Genomic DNA, 20,911 nt, shown 5'->3' with positions numbered 1-20,911 from the left:
TTATTCACCTCCTGCCACTCCCTGAGTTTTACATTTTATGGTTCTAACAAGTCCAAACTGCTGTAAGTTCCTGCACACATTATGCTGCCTCTTCCCTTTCCTTTTCAAGCTTTGCTCTTGCGTTTCTCTGAATTTTAAATGTCTTTCCAGAACTTATTTGTATAGTGACTATTTCTCATAGTTCAAAGACCAAGTTCCTCCAATAACCCATTCTTGATTAGTCCCCAAAATGTTGGGTTAAAACCCCATTCTCTGTGCTCCCCTAGCATATTGTTATATTTACTGCAGTACACTGACTATAACTTCTTATGGGTCTATCTTCCTTGCTAGGTTACAAGTACATTAGAGTTCAGGGATTGAGCCTAATTTATCTTTGTATCCCCAGTTCCTCATCATAACAGGTTGAATCAAATCAACCTTCTCTGTTTCCCCTGTGTGCCAAATGCCATTCTTTGACTCTTCTTGTTGGAACGTAGAGAACACAAAGCTTTGTATAATAATACATTATTATAGACAGCCCCACTTCTGTCTTAAATTGGCAAAGAAGCAGCTTTCTGTTTTCTTCTACCAAGTTGTCAATTAAATTTCACACACGTCTTTTATAGACTATATATTTACCAAAGAAATATAAGTGAGGAAAACATCACCTGCAGCAAAAGTCTTCCCTACAACCTGCAAAGATAAAGCCAGTGGCTTCACAACATTCTTATTCCGGGTCAGGTCCTGAGCTCCACTTAAATTGATTGCAGAATTAGCTGGACTGAGAATTGGTGAATCTTTAAAATGAAAGAGGTTGTTCAAATTAGCAGCCATTTAAATATGCAGGAAGGAAGTTAATTAAATAAAAGTGAGGTGAGAGAAAGCAGATTATACAATTTCAGTTTTTTCCTTGACCCATTATAGGAAAGTCAATGTTTCTTTTTTCAGGCTTTCTTTTCTTTTCTATGTATTTAACAAACACTCACTAGAAGTTACTATGTGCTGGGAACTAGTATAAGCACTTTAAATATATCAATTCACTTAATTCCTATTAAAACTCAATTAGGGCCCTAGCCAGTTTGGCTCAGTGGATAGAGTGTCGACCTGCAGACTGTAGGGTCCCAGGTTCAATTCTGGCCAAGGGCACATGCCCAGGTTGCGGGCTCGATCCCCAGTGGCGGGTGTGTAGGAGTCAGCTGATCAATGATTCTCTCTCATCATTGATATTTCTATCTCTCCCTACCTCTTCCTTCCTCTCTGAAATCAATAAAGAAATATATTTTAAAAAAATAAAAAATAAAACTCAATTAGGAAGGTACTATTACCTTAAATAGTGATAGTCGTTTAACTTGATCAAAGGCATATGAGTACAAACCCCAAATCCCTGACTCTATTCTAGCACAACAGCTTAATCAAAACACACAAGAAACTATCAAAGGGGGCTGTTAAAACTCTGAGAGTTTTGGGGAAAAGCACTCTAAAAACCAGGATACTGATGGTGCTACACTAGAAATTATCTTAAAAATTAGTATTCATACCACAAAATGATTCCTCAGACATCTAATCAGTGTTTCTCATAAGAATTCAAAAGATTTAAATGGTCCTTGACTGACTCAGAAGAGTTAATGTGCTAAGGGCCTGATTCACCACCAGGGAATGGTTTTACAGTCTATTATCCTATATAATAAAAACCTAATATGCTAATTGTCTAGTCGTCCGTTCATCCGTTCAACCAATCAAAGCATAATATGCTAAGGCCACTCAACCACTTGCTATGACGTGCACTGACCACCAGGGGGCAGACGCTCTGACCAGAAGGTTAGCTTGCTGCTGGGGTCTGGCAGATCAGGACTGAGTGAGATGGGCCAGATATGCCCCGGAACCCTCCTGCTGTCCTGCCCTAGCTGGCCAACCTCTCGCATTCCTCCTGAGCTCCGATCGTGCACTGGTGGGGTCCCTCGGCCTGGCCTGCACCTTCTCACAATCCGGGACTCCTCAGGGGATGTTGGAGAGCCAGTTCCGGCCCAATCCCACAGGCCAGGCCGAGGGACCCCACTGATGCAGGAATTCGTGCACCGGGCCTCTAGTATAACATAAAAGAAAATTCAGGAATAGAAACAAACGTGCTAAAATCTCACTTCTCCCACAAACCATTGTCTTTCTTTTAGTATATCGCATTGCACATTTTATCCACATTATATTTCTTGCATCATATAACAAAAATACACAGAATTAATATTTTTACTTAACAGAATTATCTCCTATGTGACTGCATAGTGTCATAATTATCTCTTTTGACATCTTTGTTATGTGAATATGCTATGATTTATTCAATTATTTCTATATTAATATTGCTTCTCTTTTTTAGTTACTATAAAGAATAACTGGAATGAATATCTTGACTTTCCTTTTAGGTTATTTTCTTAGCTAAGCCCCTGAAGTTAGATTACTAGAGTAAAGGATATAAATATTTTTAATATTCTTGTTCTGTATTGCCAAATTGCTTTCCTTTTTTTGAAAATATATTTTTATTGATTTCAGAGAGGTAGAGAGAGGGAGAGAGAGAAACATCAATGATGAGAGAGAATCACTGATTGGCTGCCACCTGCATGCCCCCTACTGGGGATTGAGCCCGCAACCAGGCATGTGCCCTTGACTGGAATCAAACCCAGGACCCTTCAGTCCGCAGGCTGGCACTCTATCCACTGAGCCAAACCAGCTAGGGCTGCCAAATTGCTTTCTTTTTTAAAATATATTTTAATTGATTTTGAGAAAGAGAAAGAGAGAGAAACATCGATCAGTTGCTTCTTACATGCCCCCACTGGGGATCATGCCTGCAACCCGGATATGTGCCCTGACCAGGAATCAAACCAGCAACCCCTTGGTGCATGGGACAACACCCAAACAGAGCCACACTGGCCAGGGCACAAGTGCTTTCTTAAAAGGTTGTACCACTGCTCACCTCCACCAGCCTGGTTGAGAATGTCAGTCTTAACATATCCTTGCCAGCACTGTATATTATCATTTAGAGTGGTAGCTAATGTAATTAGTAAAAATGATTTTTCATTGTTATTACTTACACTTCTTCATTTCCACAAAGTGGATCATTCTTCCTTATACTTGCTAAATAGTGGTGTTTTCTCTTTTGTGGGGTAAGAGAAATCTCACAAGCGTATTCGTGGCCCTATCTCACAGGGCTGCAGTCACTGGTTTTCTTCCTCTCCCACCCATGCATGCAAATGTTTACTGAGCCTTTTCAGCAGGCCAGGTACCATGCGAGGCTTTGGGGATAGAACAGGGAGAGAAGGCAGATACAACTACTGCCCAAGGAGTTAACAGTATAAAGGAAGAGGCTACATGTTCTCAATGTCTGGTTGGGAGTGGACAAATCTGCCAGCCAAAGGAGTCCCACTGCATTTGGGAAAAGGAGACTGTGTTTTGCTAAAGGTTTAATTTGAATATTCATGAGGAACTGTGTTTTTCAAAACCTGTAAAAGGAACTTTTATTATCCTGACATCAAGGAACATTAGTGGCTAAGGAAGACAAATACAAAGAGGAAAGGGACACATATAGTTAAATGATACATATTAATGGAAACTGCTTTCTAAATGGCTGTCACCAGGGACAGAGGAATTCTACTGGGGCAGGGGAAATAAAATAAGAAGAGCAAAATAAGAAGATAAAATAAGAAGATAAAGATAAAATAAGAAGATAAAATAAAATATGAGAGCAAGGCAGGCCTGGGTTGGACATGGCACATCAAGAAGGACAGTCAGAGGGAAACATAAGAGGCAAAGAGAAGCCAAGAGGTTGCAGGGAATAAAAAATATTGAGCACTTAGAAATTTCTATTAGGGTTAGCTCTGCCTTCTCCCTTCTTGGAGGACAAAGTCAGCCGTAAGGCTCCCCACTGCAGCTGGGCTACTGCAGGAACAACCCCACAATAGAATCACCACAGAAGAAAATATAAAAACTCGAAAGGATCAAAACATTATTATTATACCAACAGAGGCCCAATGCACAAAATTCATGCACAGTTAGGGTATCTAGGCCTGGCTGGCAATCAGGGCTGATTGGGGTCTTCCAGCTGTTGGCCGGGGCCTCCCTTTCCTGGCTGCTGGCTGGGGCCTTCCTTCATTCTGTGCCGCCTCCTGGTGTTTAGTGCTTGTCATAGCGAGCAATAGAACTCCCAGTCTCCTGGTCAAACTCCCGTAGGGACACTTTGCATATTAGCATTTTATATATATAGATAGCATCCCTGGCCTATGATACAACTTGCTCTCAAAGTGTGAGGACTGCATACAATACATGTGTATAGTTTCAATGAATTTATCCAGCCTTTTCTCCTTATGAGATCAAAATATGGAAGCATACACAAAACATTTATGCATGGTTTCAAGAATTATTATAAAACAAATACCTATGGAACTAACCACCATCCAAGTCAATGAAACAAAACACTGGCACCAGGCTTCTTCATGCTCTTTCCTATCTCTTTCTCTACCTCTCCCCAGAAGTAACCACTGGACTGTGTATGTATTCCTAAAATAATTTAGTTTTGCCTGCTTTTGAACATAATAGAAATGAAATAATAATGGATGGACTCTTTTGTGAATGGATTTTCTACTCAACATTATGTTTGTAGGGTTCCTCCATTGTGCTATATGTGGGTATTGTTTGTTCATTTTCAATGCCAAATGGTATTTTATTATATAAATACTAGAGGCCCGGTGCACGAAATTTGTGCACTCGGTGGAGGGGTGTTCCTCAGCCTGGCCTGCGCCCTCTCGCAGTCCAGGAGCCCTTGGGGGATGTCCTTAGGCCCGCTTTCCATGAGGAGCAGGCCTTAGCTGGCAGTTGGACATTCTTAGCGCTGCTGCGAAGGTGGGAGACGCTCCCACCACTGCAGCTGCGCTCGCCAGCAGTGAGCCCAGCTTCTGGCTGAGCAGTGCTCCCCCTGTGGAAGCACACTGACCACCAGGGGGCAGCTCCTGTGTTTAGCATATGCCCCCTGGTGGTCAGTGTGGGTCATAGTGAACGGTCATTCCGCCGTTCAGTCGATTTGCATATTAGCCTTTTATTATGTAGGCTATCAGAACTTATTTATCCATTCCATTGTTAATGAACATTGATTTATATCCAGTTTGAGTTCATTGTGAAGAACAGTGCTATGAACTGTATTGCACATACCGCTTGGTGCACATGTGCAAGGGGGTGGAATAGCTGGATCATAGGATATGCACATTTTCCACTTTACAATGTATTGAAAATTACTTGCAAAGTGGTGGCATCAACTAAAGATCCTACCAACAGTATATGATAGCTCCTGTTGCTTGAAATTCTTGCCAACATTTACTACTGTCATAGTTAAAATTATTTACCAGTTTGGTATGTGTATAGTGGCATCTCATGGTATTTTTAAAGTAATTTCCCTAATTGCCAAAGTGGTTAATCATCTTTCCATGTATTTATTGGTCAATTGTATTTCCTCATTCATAAAGTGCTTGTGCAAGTCTCATTTTTTCTATTAATGTCTTTTTCTTATTGCTTCATAAACAATCTTTATATGTTCTTTGTACTAGTCTTTTTTTTCATTTTATGTATTACACATCTAGTTTACGGCTTGATTTTTTTTTTTACTGTCTTTCTGATGCCGTCTAATAATTAGAAGGGGGAATTTTAATGTAGTGAAATATTAGTCTTTTTCTTTATGATCAGCACTTTTTTCTCTATTTTTAAGGTGCCCACAGTATCTAGGATATTCTAAAATATCTTCTTAAAAGCTTAACAGTTTTGCCTTTTACATTTAGATCTTTCAGATACCTGGAATTGATTTTTGTGTATAGTGTGAAATAGAGGTCCAGTTCATTCCACCCCCGCCCCCCCCCCCTAGAATATCCAATTTCTGAGCAGCATTCATTGAAGTGAAAGGTCCCACTGATCGGCAAGTTGTCTCTGTTAATTATGAAATACCCATATATTATGTGAATCTGTTTTTGGACTTTCTACTCAGTGCCTATTCCTTTGCCAACTCCACCCCGTCTTTATTAGGAAAGCTTCATGAGTTTGATATATGATAGAACAAGTCCTTTCATTTGTTACTGTTCTTACTTCTTTAATACATACATAAACATAAACTAAGGGGCTTATGTTACTTTGAGCCTACTGTGGCTCACAGAGAGGAAAATCCCATTTCATGGACAACACTTCTGTCACCACTAACAGGGCCAACTTCCCCATTATGCACAGAAAGCACAGTACCTTGGGTCCATAATACTTTTAGAGGCTCATGAAAATGTTTTAATTAATTTTAAAATAAGAAGAAAACAATGAACTTTTGGTAAAAAAAAAAAAGTATTTTAAAATATAATATTAAACATTAATTTTTATACCAACACAATCATAAAAATATTATTTATACTTTCCTAGGGAGAAAGGGCCCAAAAAGTCATAAAGTGGCCCTGCCTGATAGAGTCTTCGTAAAAATTAGCCTATTGGTCTCAGGGGCAGAGCTTAGGTGGCTCACTCCCATCCTGCCCTACAGGCTAGAGCATAAAAACATGTTTCCTCCTAATGGTAGGTGAACATATCATCTTTATTTGGAAAAACAGTACATAGCAGTAAATTAATAATTCCCCAAATGCTAACTTCAAATTTAAATTAAAAATGGAATTAAAATAAAATTTATTTCCAGGCATTTATCAGGTACTCAGGGATACAAGGGTAAATAAAATAAACACAGAGCTTCTAGCATAGAGAATATAGATGGTTAGCAATTGTAACTGGCAAGAATGTCACACAAATTTTTGTCCAATTTTTCCCGCACCCCTCACACCTCCTTCTCCCCCCACCTCCCGAGAATTGTCAGTCCACTCCCTTTCTATGCCCCTGCTTCTATTATATTCACCAGTTTATTCTGTTCATCAGATTTTTTTATTCATTTGATTTTTAGATTCACTTATTGATAGATATGTATTTGTTGTCACTTTGTTGTTCATAATTTTTATCTTCACCTTTTTCTTCTTCTTCCTCTTCTTAAAGAACACCCTTCAGCATTTCATATAATCCTGGTTTGGTGGTGATGAACTCCTTTAGCTTTTTCTTATCTGTGAAGCTCTTTATCTGACCTTCACTTCTAAATAATAGCCCCTTATGGGGCAGGACTTGCTTTAGTGGGGCTTTGGTGCTCACTGAGTCTGCCTCTTGAGTGTGTCACTTATGGATGTGAGGAGTTGAAATCTGGTATCTGACCACTGGGTACACTGGCTCCTGGATCTCCAAGGAGGTGCAAAGTCAGCCAATTGAATAAAACAGCGCACCCAGTTGCCAGCCCGTTTCGCGCACCTCTGTACCTCTGCTCTTGGCGCCTCCGCACTTCCTACCCAGTCTCAGTGTGCTTTTGTCTTTCCTTGCAGTTGTAGAACTTCCACTCAGCCAGCTTTCCCGTGGTTCTGGATGATAGCCGTTTTGTCTTTTAGTTGTAGTTTTGGTGTGGTTGTGGGGGGCAGCACGTACAAGTGTATACCTTATGCCGCCATCTTGGTTCTCCTTGGGTAGATATTTAGAAGTGGAATTGCTAGGTTGTGTAGTAGTTTGTTTAACTTTTTGAGAATCTGCCAAACTGTATTTTAATGTGGCTGCCACATTTTACATTCTTACCAGCAATGTACAAGAGTTCCAATTTCTGCACATTTACTAGTACAGACTTTTGGTTATTGTCATCTGTCTTTTGATTGCAGTCACTTTAGTGGGTGTGCAGTGGTATGTCATTATGGTTTTGATTTGCATTTCCCTAATGACTAATCATGTTGAATACCTTTTCATGTACTTATTAGCCCTTTGTACTTATACATTCCTTGAAGAAAATGTCTATTCCAAATCCTTTGCTCATGTTTGATTGAATTGTCACCGTATTACTGAGTTGTAAGAGTTTTTTGTTTTTGTTTTTGTAAATTCTTTATTAAGCATGTGTTTTGCAAATGCTTTTTCTAAGTCTGTTGCTTGTCTTTTTGTTTTCTTTTTTTAAAAAAAAATATTTTTATTGATTTCAGAGAGGAAGGAGAGGGAGAGGGAGAGGGAGAGAAAGAGAAACATCAATGACGAGAGAGAATCACGGACCGGCTGTCTCCTGAATGCCCCCCATTGGAGACCGAGCCAGCAACCTGGGCATGTGCCCTGACCAGAAATCGAACCCTGACCTCCTGGTCAGCCACTGAACCACGCTGCTGGGCAGGGCAAACATATTGAAATTAACTCCACCTCTTGTCTTTTGAGGGCAGTTACCAGAGAATTTAGTCACCATGTGGCTCAAAGGCTTGTTGGGAAGATTAACCAGACGGCTCCCAGCGGTCAGCAACCTGGGTGAGCTGGCCTGGCCAGCGGAGGAGGAGGATCAGAGTGGCCTGAGGTGGTGGGCTGTGGGCAGCCGGACATGGGCAGGCTGGGGTCTGAGCCTGGTGGGGTGAGGGGTGGAGGGTCAGGGTCAGGGTCAGGGCCAGAAGGCCCGACACAGTCCTTTCTCTGCCTCTAGCCCTCTGGGACCCTCCTGTGCTCTCACCTCGAGGGGTCTTTCTGTTTTCTTAATGCAGTCTTTTGAAGTGTAAAAGTCTTGAATTTTGATGAGGTCCCTTTTATCAATTTTCCAGAAATAAATAGACTTATAGTCAATTGATTTTTGACAAATGCAATTCACTGACAAGAAGATAGTCTGGGGGTTAGGGGGCAATGGGGAGATAAGGACACATATGTAATATCTTAATCAATAAAATAAAATAAAAACAAGATAGTCTGTTCAAAGATGCTACTGAGATAATTGAATATCCATATGCAAAAAGATGAACTTAGATGCTCACCTTAGACCATATACAAAAATTAACTCAAAATGGCTCAGAGACATTAATGCAAGAGATAAAATAATAAAACTTTTAGAAGAAAACATGGAAAAGAATATTTCAAGATCTTGGGTTAGATTTTTTTCTCTATTCTTGAATTCTTGTTCAGATTAAACACAATACATCTGTGTGTGTGTGTGTGTGTGTGTGTGTGCTATGTGTGTATAATGTAGGCAAATAAATACATAGTCACTTTCAGTCAAAAGAAAAAAATTGTACCAGGCTTGTTGACTAAAGTTTGAATTATCAATGACATAAATATGTTGAAAGAAAGTATGCAAGGATAAGCCACAAGCCAACCAGAACAGAACATCCAGAGCTTGGCAGGTGGAATTTAAGACAAAGCTGTGTAAATAGTAGGTAATCCCCTCTTTAAATAACTATTCAATGGGTGTGTGCTTACATTTCATGCTAAGAAACGTTGACTATAGGCAGCCACTGATTGCAGATTAAGAAAGCAATCTCCTGTAGAAGGATGACTATCAGCTAAGGAGATGCTGCATCCTCTAATGTTTGTAATGATTTCAAAAGGTTAACATGAAATTCTTACAGCCTATTATTTCCAACATATGTAAGAAGAAATTACTGTTGAAAATTGTATAAACATAATTCATTAATGAAGAAAGTTTTAGATGAAAGCCTCCTTTTTAAAGGCACTTTCTTCTATTAAATTCTCTAGATTGCACCTAAAATTATTAAAAGCTAATTTCATGGTCCAATTGCCGCTTTCCCCACCACAAGGGAACACAAGAATATTGGCATAGATCTTGGCAGCTTGTGTTCACTCTGAGTCAGTCAGTGACTTGCCTGTGTCTCTTTATGGCTAATTGACAGAACCTTTGCCAAAGCCTGAGTCTTGGTTTCCTCTATTTCGGAGCAACATTTGTTTTCAAAACATATTTCTTGATATAGAGTCATGTGTTGCTTAATGACAGGATGTTCTGAGACATGTGTTATTAGGAAATTTCGTCATTGTGTAAATATCATAGAGTGCACTTACACAAACCTAGATGGCATAGCCTGTACCTAAGTCTATGTTGTATAGCCTATTGCTACTAGGCTACAAACCTGAACAGTATGTTACTGTATTGAACACTCTAGGCAATTATAGCACAATAGTATTTAAATGTAACTAAACATAGAAAAGGTACAGTAAAAATATGATATGAAAGATAAAAATGTGTGTATGGGTGCATTGTGGAGGAGGGTGTAGAAGGAGGACTGTGGAGGGAGGTTTTGCTGGCGAGAGATTGGTCATCAGGAGGAGTGAGGGAGGAAGGGAGAGAAGGAAGAGAAGGGGAGATTAAGGAAGAGCAGAGATCAAAAGAGACCCAGATAAATAATAATAAGGAGAGGGAGACGGGAGAGAGAGGGAAGGGACGAGAGTAGGGGGGAAGAGGCAAGTGTATGAGTGTGTGCCTGTGAGCACGTGTAGGAAGGCAGAAGGCAGGTTGGTAAATAGCATGCTGAGCTTCCTCCTCTATTTAAACCAGTGGTTCTCAGCCTTCCTAATGCCGCGACCCTTTAATACAGTTCCTCATGTTGTGGTGACCCCCAATTTCATTGTTACAAATTGAACATAATTAAAGCATAGTGATTAATCACAAACACAATATGTAATTATATATGTGTTTTCCAATGGTCTTAGGCGACCCCTGTGAAAGGGTCGTTCGACCCCCAAAGGGGTCGCGACCCACAGGTTGAGAACCACTGATTTAAACCATCCAGAGCTACCAGTAAATTCAACATTATAGTCAGGGCCAGCTTTTTCTTCTAACATTTCAAACAAACGTTTTGCTTATAATCCACAACCTTATGGAACCACCATTATACACAGAGTCTGTGATTGACTGAAATGTCATGAGGTGTATGATTGCAATGAGAATGCATTATTGCTTTGTTTTGCATTACTATTTATTATCATTTTAATATATTTTCAGGTACAAATGGCTATTTATATATCCACTAGAGGCCCTCGGCCTGGCCTACCTCCTCTCGCAATCCGGGACCCCTCGGGGGATGTTGGACTGCCGGTTTCAGCCTGATCCCTGCAGACCAGGTTGAGGGACCCCACCTGTGCATGAATCCATGCACCGGGCCGGTTTCAGGCCAGGCCAAGGGACCCCACTGGTGCACTGGACCTCTAGTATACATATAAAATCTTTGGTTAATCTCTTCTTGCCCTCCCTCTCCCCTCTTCCCTCTGAGATCATCAGTCTGTTTCATGTTTCCATGCCTGTGCATTGAGCATTTCCCCCTGGTGGTCAGTGCGCATCATAGCACCAGTCTAACGGTTGCTTAGGCTTTTATATATATAGATTTCTTTCTCTTATGAAATGTAAAATGTCTTATTGTTCTTTTATTCTTTATATGAGTGGTTTTTAAGTCATCAGAGCTATACCCTGCCTTACAGCATTTGACAAGGACCTTTTTTTTTTTTTTAATATATTTTATTGATTTTTTACAGAGAGGAAGGGAGAGAGATAGAGAGCCAGAAACATCAATGAGAGAGAAACATCAATGATGAGAGAGAATCATTGATCGGCTGCCTTCCGCACACTCCCTACTGGGGATTGAGCCCACAACCCAGGTACATGCCCTTGACCGGAATCGAACCTGGGACCCTTCAGTCCGCAGGCCGACGCTCCATCCACTGAGCCAAACCGGTTTCGGCTGACAAGGATCTTAGAACATAATAAACACTTGATAAAATTTTGTTGGAATGAAGTAAATATTCATTTTTAATATTGCAGTTTTAAAATTGCGTTTCTCTGGTCTCAAGGTCTAATGGCATAAACTATACCACAAAATCAATAAAATTACTAAAATAATATTATAGGAGAGACATGAAAGTTTATTGTAATGAAGCCAATCTTTCAATGCCAAGAGCTAAACACCAACTTTTTTCTTTCTTGAATACCTAGTGACGTGATGTTCTCTTATTTATTCTAAAGAGGAATACTCTCTTTTCTTAGATCACAGCCTCTATCTAAATCTCTTGGACTAATGAAAGTTAGACTTTTTTCTTTTAAATATTTTCCTGTTGATGCTAAGTTTTTTTTTTTGTATAAATATATTTTTATTGATTTTAGAGAGGAAGGGAGAGGGAGAGAGAGATAGAAACATCAACAATGAGAGAGAATCATTGATTGACTGACTCCTGCATGCCCCCTACTGGGGATCAAGCCTGAAACCTAGGCATGTGCCCTTGACTGGAATCGAACCCGAGACCCTTCAGTCTGCAGGTTGACTCTCTATCCACAGAGCCGAACCAGCTAGGGCGAAAGTTACACTTTTAAAATCCAGAATGAAGTAGACTTAGCTGAATGTAGACACACAGCAAGAAGTGTCCCATATAAAGTCAGCCTTATTGTCATTGTTAACATATTTTAATAATCACTTTCATCTTGAAACAAATAGAACTAATTTATCAGCTCATCAGAATTTCACCTAGATTTAAAAGAGGAATGCTAAGCAGTGAAATACATACAGCCTTCTTTTCAACTTGAATGGTTGACTGGACACTGGCAAAACACATATGCTATGAAGTCCGCATATCAGATGAGTAAAATGGTACTTTACAAAATACGAGTGCACTGAAAAAAATTCACAAATCCTTTAAAAACACTTTCCTTCCTAAGATATAACCTAGACTGCTCCTGAATAATTTTTTTCAAATACTATCTGCCCTGATCTTTCTGGTTATAGCCCTCCAGCCCTTGTGTCACCTGGAAATATTAATTCTCACCTAGAGCCTTGTTCTGACCTCAGGGCCTGGGCCAGTGCTGTCCTCTCTATACTGAAAGAATTTTCAGAAGCCTTAGACTAGTAACTAATCTGCTCAGTATCAGATTGTCCACTCTGCTGATCCTGCTCTGATACTGTAACATAGTTTCAGGCACTACAATTTTATCTGGTTATTCATATCCAAGCTCCTATCTTGAACCACTAGAAACTAGAACCTGGATTCTTGTTATGATCCTCAGTCCTATCCTGGGACCTTACTTTTTATCCCAGTTGGGACAATACTCCCTATAATGTTTTGTGGGCTGAGAGACATACCCTGGAACTTCAGTCCCCAATACATGCCACCTGACAGCTATGAGGTAGGCTTTCTTCACGTCTGGATTTCCACTTATTGCCTCTAGAAATAGGCCCTATGTTTGAGTTAAATTTCCTGTCAACTACCAGTTCCTTTCTCCATCCTGTCCTAGCACTGGCAGGATTTGGGATTCTGGTCACCCAGAGACTGGCCTATCTCAATGCTGATTCTAATTCTAATAGTAACTCAAGTAATTTACCTATATTTTAAAATACGTCCGATCAAACCAGCCGAGAGTAAATTTTAAATGCCTCATTAAATATACATCTACTGTTTGAAATTTTAAAAGAAAATGCCCCATTACCTGTCTGAATGAATCCTGATTTGTATCCATTAGTTGTGCCATTTTCTGGGGTCACAGTTGATGACACTGAAGAGTTTGGTTTAATAGAGTGGCAAGTAGCAGAGGATTGTCGGCTTCTACATTCTGGAAAAGAATGAGAGTCACATTATGTGTGGAGGCCCAATATTATGTTAAAACAGGTGATGGGGACACAATCCATAAAATCTCTAAAATAAATTGCTGCTCCTTAAATGGCAACCACTTTCCTTATTTGAGGTCCCCCTGCTTTAGTCCTGACTCCAATAGAATGTTCAACATGGTGAACACAATTTGTCTTCCTAGGGCAGTGATGGCGAACCTTTTGAGCTCAGCGTGTCAGCATTCTGAAAAACCCTAACTTAACTCTGGTGCCGTGTCACATATAGAAATTTTTTGATATTTGCAACCATAGTAAAACAAAGATTTCTATTTTGATATTTATTTTATATATTTAAATGCCATTTAACAAAGAAAAATCAACCAAAAAAATGAGTTCGCGTGTCAATAGGTTCGCCATCACTGTCCTAGGGCCAGATGTCATGTTTAGAAAACCAAGAAATGGTCACAAAGAATGATCAGAATTTTTAACCTACAGACTAGTTCCCAGGGGCAAAATTACTCAAAACCAATATAGTCATACTAATTTTATGGGTAAGACAGGTTAAACTATCAATAGTTTATAAAAATCTAATAAGCTTTCAAATACCAATTAATCTGCTGCCCAGGATTGATTTAAATGTAGAACAGTAACCTGGAGTCCAGCTAGGCTACCTTTAACTTATGTTCAAGAGTGCAAGAAAAAATTAGAAATGTTAAAATTATTATTCTCAGTTCTTATTAAAGGAAATAAGTAGACAATATTCAAGTTGATTACTGATCATGAAACACCAAGCTTCATTTTAATTAAGCTAATATGGGTCTCTGATATATTTTAATAATACCTTGTACTGGTTCAGGTAGATAGCAAATGCTATGACAATGTTCTGGGCTGTAACTTCTAACAAAGTTATACTATATATTTTATCATATTACTTAAGGTAGCATGTGAAGAAGCTATTTAGTTTGTCATAGTCCCATTCATTTAATTTTGCCTTTATTCCCCTTGACTTTGGGGTCAAATTAATGAAATGTTCTCTATGACCAAGGCCCATAAGTTTAGTTACCTATGTTTTCATCTATAAAATCTATTGTTTCAGGTCTTATATTTAAGTATTTGAATCATTTTGAATTAATTTTGGTACATGGGGACAAAGTGTAGTTTAGTGCCACTCTTTTGCATATGGTTTTCCAATTTTCCCAGCACCAATTTTGGCTCCTTAGTAAAAAATTATTTGCCCATAAACATGTGGTTTTATTTCTGGGCTCTCGATTCTGTTCCATTGGTCTGTGTGTCTGTTTTTCTGCCAGTACCATGCTGTTTTGATTATATTAGTTCTGTAGTATAATTTGAAGTCAGGTAGTATGATATCTCTGGCTTTGTTCTTTTTTTCTCAGGATTGTTTTGGCTATTTGGGGGTCTTTTGTGGTTTCATACAAATTTGATGTGTGTTTTTTTCTAATTCTTTAAAAACTGACATTGGGATTTTGATGGGGACTGTATTAAATCTGTATATTGCTTTGGGTAAAATGGCCATTTTATGTTGATTCTTCCAAGCCATAAACATGGAATATTTTTACATTTCGTTGTTTTTTTTCAATCTCCTTTAATAATGCTTTGTAGTTTGATCGTTGACCTCCTTTATTAAGTTTATTCCTACGTATTTTATTCTTTTGGTTGCTATTGCAAAAGGAATTGTTTTTTTCATTTCTTTTTTCTGAAGTTTCGTTAGCATATACGAAAGCAGTGGAATTTTGTACATTTATGTTTGGATCCTTTAACTTTACTATATTTATTGTTTCTATAGTTTTTTGGTGAAGTCTTTAGGGTTTTTTAGATACAGAATCATGTCATCTGAAAAGAGTTATACTTTTACTTTTTCATTACCAATTTGGATGCCTTTTATTTCTTTCTCTTGCCTGGTTGCTTTGACTCAGATTTCCAGAACTATCCTATATAATAAAAGCATAATATGCAAATCGACCGAATGATGGAACGACCGGTCGCTATGACATGCACTGACCACCAGGGGGCACACGCTCAACGCAGGAGCTTCCCCCTGGTGGTCAGTGCGCTACCATAGGGGGAGCGCAGCTCAGCCAGAAGCCGGGCTCACAGCTGGTGAGCATAGCGGCGGTGGTGGGAACCTCTCCCGCCTCCACTGCAGGCAGGTGGTAAGGAGCAAGGGGTCCTGGACAGCGAGAGCCCTTGACCGTGAGAGGGATGTCTGACTGCTGGCTTAGGCCCGATTGGACATCCCCCGAGAGGTCTCAGACTGAGAGAGGGCGCAGGCCCAACTGAGGGCCCCCTCCCCAGTGCACGAATATCGTGCACCAGGCCTCTATAATAAAAGCCTAATATGCAAATTGACTGAATGGTGCAATGACCGGATGTGCACTGACCACCAGGGGGCAGATGCTCAATGCAGGAGATGCCCCCAGCCTGCAGGCCCCAGGCCAGCCAAGGCGGGTGGCAGCGGGGGGACCCCCAATCACCCCACCGATTGCCCCACCAGTTCCCCCACAGATCGGCCCTGATTGCCGGTCAGGCCTAGGGACCCTACCCATTCACAAATTTTGTGCATCGGGCCTTTAGTGTTGAATAAGAGTGGCGAGAGTGGGCATCTTTGTCTTATTCCTGACCTTTTTAGGAAAAGCTTTCAGTTTTTCCCATTAAGTATGATATTGGCTGAAGGTTTGTCACATATGGTCTTTATTATGTTGAGTACTTTCCTTCTATAGCATCTTCTTGAATGTTTTAATCATAAATGGATGTTGTATCTTATCAAATGTTTTTTCTGCATCTATTGATAAGATCATGTGATTTTTATCTTTTGTTTTGTTTACGTGATGTATTCTGTTGATTGATTTGTGTATGTTGAACCATCCTTGTGCCCATGGAATGAACCCTACTTGATTGTGATGTATTATTTCTTAAATGTATTATAGTATTCTATTTGCTAGTATTTTGTTTAGGATTTTTGCATCTGTATTCAACAGAGATACATTTTTTTTTTGTTTTTTTAAAAAACCGGTTTGGCTCGGTGGATGGAGCGTCGGCCTGCGGACTGAGAGGTCCCAAGTTCGATTCCGGTCAAGGGCATGTACCTGGGTTGCGAGCACATCCCCGGTAGGAGATGTGCAGGAGGCGGCTGATCAATGTTTCTCTCTCATCGATGTTTCTAGCTCTCTATCTCTCTCCCTTCCTCTCTGTAAAGAATCAATAAAATATATTAAAAAAAATAAAAATAAATCTTTATTGTTCAGATTATTACAGTTGTTCCTCTTTTTTCCCCTCATAGCTCCCCTCCACTCGGTTCCAACCCCACCTCATGCCCTTACCCCCCCACTGTCCTCATCCATAGGTGTACGATTTTTGTCCAATCTCTTCCCGCATCCCCCACACCCCCTTCCCCTGAGAATTGTCAGTCCACACCCTTTCTATGCCCCTGATTCGATTTTATTCACCAGTTTATTCTGTTTGTCAGATTTTTTATTCACTTGATTTTTAGATTCACTAGTTGATAGATATGTATTTGCTGTCGCTTTGTTGTTCATAATTTTTATCTTTACCTTTTTCTTCTTCTTCCATTTCCTTTTTTTAATATATTTTATTGATTTTTTTACAGAGAGGAAGGGAGGGATAGAGAGTTAGAAACATCAATGAGAGAGAAACATCGATCAGCTGCCTTCTGCACACCCCCTACTGAGGATGTGCCTGCAACCAAGGTACATGCCCTTGACCGGAATCAAACCTGGGACCCTTCAGTCCGCAGGCCGATGCTCTATCCACTGAGCAAAACCAGTCATGGCTTCTTCCCTGTCTTAAAGAATACCCTTCAGCATTTCATATAATACTGGTTTGGCGGTGATGTACTCCTTTAGCTTTTTCTTATCTGTGAAACTCTTTATCTGACCTTCAATTCTAAATGATAGCTTTGCTGGGTAGACTAATCTTGGTTGTAGGTTCTTGCTATTCATCACTTTGAATATTTCTTGCCACTCCCTTATGGCCTGCATAGTTTCTGTTGAGAAATCAGCTGACAGTTGTATGGGTACTCCCTTGTAGGTAACTAACTGTTTTTCGCTTGCTGCTTTTAATATTCTCTCTTTGTCTTTTGTCCTTGGCATTTTAATTATGATGTGTCTTGGTGTGGTCCTCTTTGGATTCCTTTTGTTTGGGGTTCTCTGCGCTTCCTGGACTTGGAAGTCTATTTCTTTCACCAGGTAGGGGAAGTTTTCTGTCATTATTTCTTCAAATAGGTTTTCAATATCTTGCTCTCTCTCTTCTTCTGGCACCCCCATAATTCAGATGTTGGTATGCTTGAAGTTGTCCCAGAGGCTCCTTGCACTATCTTCATATATCTGTATTCTTTTTTCCTTTTGCTTTTCCGGTTGGGTGTTTTTTGCTTCTTCGTACTTCAAATCATTGCCTTGATTCTTGGGATCCTCTAGTCTGCTGTTGGATCTCTGTATATTATTCTTTATTTCAGTCAGTGTATGCTTAATTTCTAATTGATCCTTTTTCATATCCTTGAGGGTCTCACTATATTTCTCGAAGGTTTCTAGAAGATTCTTGAGTAACCTTATAACCATGGTTTTGAACTCTATATCCAGTAGTTTGCTTTCCTCCATTTCTTTCGTTTGTGACCTGTTTCTTTGTCTCTGCATTTTGGCTGCTTCCCTGTGTTGATAGGGTGGCTTTCTGTGCTAGGTGTCCTATAGGGTCCAGTGGCTCAGCCTCCCCAATTACCTGAGGTGGACACTCTTGGTGCACCCCTTTGTGGGCTGTGTGCACAGTCTTGTTGTAGTTAAGCCTTGATTGCTGTTGGTATCACTGGGAGGAATTGACCCTGGGCCAACTGGCTGTGAGGACCAGCTGTGTCTACAATAGGAGAACTGCTGTGCTGGAGACACCCTTATGGGGAAGGACTTGCTTCAGTGGGGCTTTGACACTCACTGAGTCTGCCCTGAGTGTGTCTCTCATGGATGTGAAGAGTTGTAATCTGGATGGTCTCACTCTAACCACTGGGTACACTAGCTTTGGATCTCCAAGGAGGTGCAAAGTCAGCCACTGCCTGAGGCCACCCAGCAGGAGCTACAGAGAGAGCTGCAGATTCCTCCTCTTTGTTTGGGGTTTGGAGGTGCCCAGATGAGGTGCAGCTGTGAAGCAATGCAGGCTACTGACGAGCCTTAGGCCTTCTTTTGGAAACTCTGGGGTTCTCTGACCCACCTACAGTTTGACAGGTTTTTAGGTGGAGAAAGGCCAGGCCATTCGTATGCAAAAGCCTCTGCGCACAGCTTGGGCGGGGTTGTAAATTGGGTGGGGCAGGGTCTCAGGGAATCACCAGGGTGGAGCAAACCGCAATGGCTGCCAGTCTGCTCTGCCTTAGAGAGGTCCTGGGGTCTGTGTCCCGTGGCCCTATGCAGGAACAACTAACGCTGCAAGCACCTCTGCGAGAAAGCCGCCCTCACGTTCCTGTCCAGGTGCCAGACAGTCCAGTTTCTCTCCGTATGAGTCTGGGTCCCCAAATTCTTGCCCAGAACTGGAGTTCAGAGCAGTCGTGAGCTTGTATCTCCCTCCGGATTGAAAAAGACAACAGCGTACCCAGCTGCCAGCCCCTTTCGCGCGCACCTTTGTACCTCCACACTTCCACACCTCTGCACCTCCTACCGTACTCAATGCACTTTTCTCTTTCCTTCTAGTTGTAGAATTTCCACTCAGCCAGCCTTCCCGAGGTTCTGGATGATATTCTTTTTGTCTTTTAGTTGTAGTTTTAATGTGGTTGTGCGCGGCAGCAAGTTCAGGTGTTTACCTATGCCGCCATCTTCGCAACTTTCCATCAGAGATATTGGTCTGTAGTTTTCTTTTTTTGTGTTATCCTTGCCAGGTTTTGGTATCAGGGTTATATTGGCCTCGAAAAATATGTTAGAAAGTATGCTTCTTTTTAAATTTTTTTGGAAGAGTTTGAGAAAGATAGGTATCAAATCTTTTTTGAATGGTTGCTGGAATTCACTAGTGAAACCACCTGGTCTTGGACTTTTATTTTTTGGGAGATTTTTTATGGTTGCTTCAACATCCTCACTGTTGATTGGTCTATTTAGAATTTCCAATTCTTCATGTTTCAGTCTAGGAAAGTTATATATTTCTAGGGACTTATCCACTTCTTCCAGGTTATTGAATTTGGTGGCATATAGTCTCACAGTATGCTAGTATGATCCTTTGTATATCTGTGGTAACTTCTCCTCTTTCCTTTCTGATTTATATGAGTCTTTTCTTTTTTTCCTTAGTGAGTCTATCCAGGGGTTCACTAATTTTATTAATCTTTTCAAAGAACCAGCTCTTTGTTGTATTAATCTTTTGTATAGTCTTTTTGTTCATCATTTCATTCAATTCTGCTCTAATTTTTATTAATTCCTTTTTCCTGCTGATTTTGGGCTGTTTTTGTTCTTTTTCTTTGCTCCTCCTGGCTAAAGGGAGCACCAGCCACACCCAATTTCCTCTGTTCTCCAGGCTGAGCCCCACAGTGAGCTCCTGGCTGCACAGCTACCTGGCACATCTCAGCCTTTCTGCCTTCTTGCCTCCCCTGTTTGTTTCCATTTGCTCACCTTTAGATGCTTCGATATCATTTCCCATTCAACCAACAATATGGGAGATGCTATTTGCAAACAGTAGCTCTGACAAGGGGTTAATACCCAAAATATATAAAGAATTTATACAACTCAACACCAAACAAACAATCGAATTAAAAAATGAGCAAATAAACAATTAAATTAAAAAATGGACAGACACCTCTCCCAAGAAGACATACAAATGGCAAATAAATATATGAAAAGATGTTCAACTTCACTAGCTATTAGGGAAATGCAAATCAAAACTACAATGAGATACCATCTCACACCTGTTAGAATCACTATTATTAATAAGGCAGGTAATTACAAGTGTTGGAGAGATAGTGGAGAAAATGGAACCCTCATTTACTGCTGGTGGGAATGTAAACTGGTACAGCCACTATAGAAAACAGTATGGTGGTTTCTCAAAAAATTAAGAATAGAGTTACTATATGACCCAGCAATTCTTCTGGGTATCTACCTGAAAAACCCAAAAGCATTTATTTGGCAAAGATATATGCACCTGTATGTTCATTGTAGCATTATTCACAGTGGCCAAGACATGGAGACAACCAAAGTATCCTTAGATAGAGGATTGTATAAAGAAGATGTGGTACATGTATACAATGGAATACTACTAAGTCATAAGAAAAGATGAAATACTGTTATTTGCAATTACATGGATAGACCTCAAGAATATATGCTAAGCAAAATAAGTCAGTTAGAAAAAGCTAAGGACCACATGATTTCACGCAGATGTGGGATATAAAACTGGACCTCATAGACACAGACAACAGTATGGTAGTTACCAGAGGGAAGGGGGGTAGGTGAGTAAAGGGGGCCAAATATATGGTGATGGAAGATGGTTTGACTTTGGCTGGTGTGCACACAATGCAATATACAGATCTG

At 40.3% G+C, this 20,911-nt stretch overlaps 1 protein-coding gene across 1 annotated transcript in view; it reads right to left on the bottom strand.

Moving 5' to 3' along the window:
• GREB1L (growth regulation by estrogen in breast cancer 1 like) overlaps positions 1 to 20,911 on the bottom strand; it is a 127,647-nt gene that overhangs the window by 67,047 nt on the left and 39,689 nt on the right. The window contains exons 7-8 of the mRNA XM_006097390.3: positions 13,277 to 13,399; positions 648 to 776 (exon numbers count right to left, since the gene is read on the bottom strand). Of these exons, the coding sequence (XP_006097452.1) occupies positions 648 to 776; positions 13,277 to 13,399 (252 nt within the window). The remainder of the gene's footprint in view (positions 1 to 647; positions 777 to 13,276; positions 13,400 to 20,911) is intronic.

This window comes from Myotis lucifugus, unplaced genomic scaffold (genome assembly GCF_000147115.1).
Source record: "Myotis lucifugus unplaced genomic scaffold, Myoluc2.0 scaffold_200, whole genome shotgun sequence".
Classification (NCBI taxonomy): domain Eukaryota; kingdom Metazoa; phylum Chordata; class Mammalia; order Chiroptera; family Vespertilionidae; genus Myotis; species Myotis lucifugus.
This window is presented reverse-complemented; position numbering and strand designations above follow the sequence as displayed.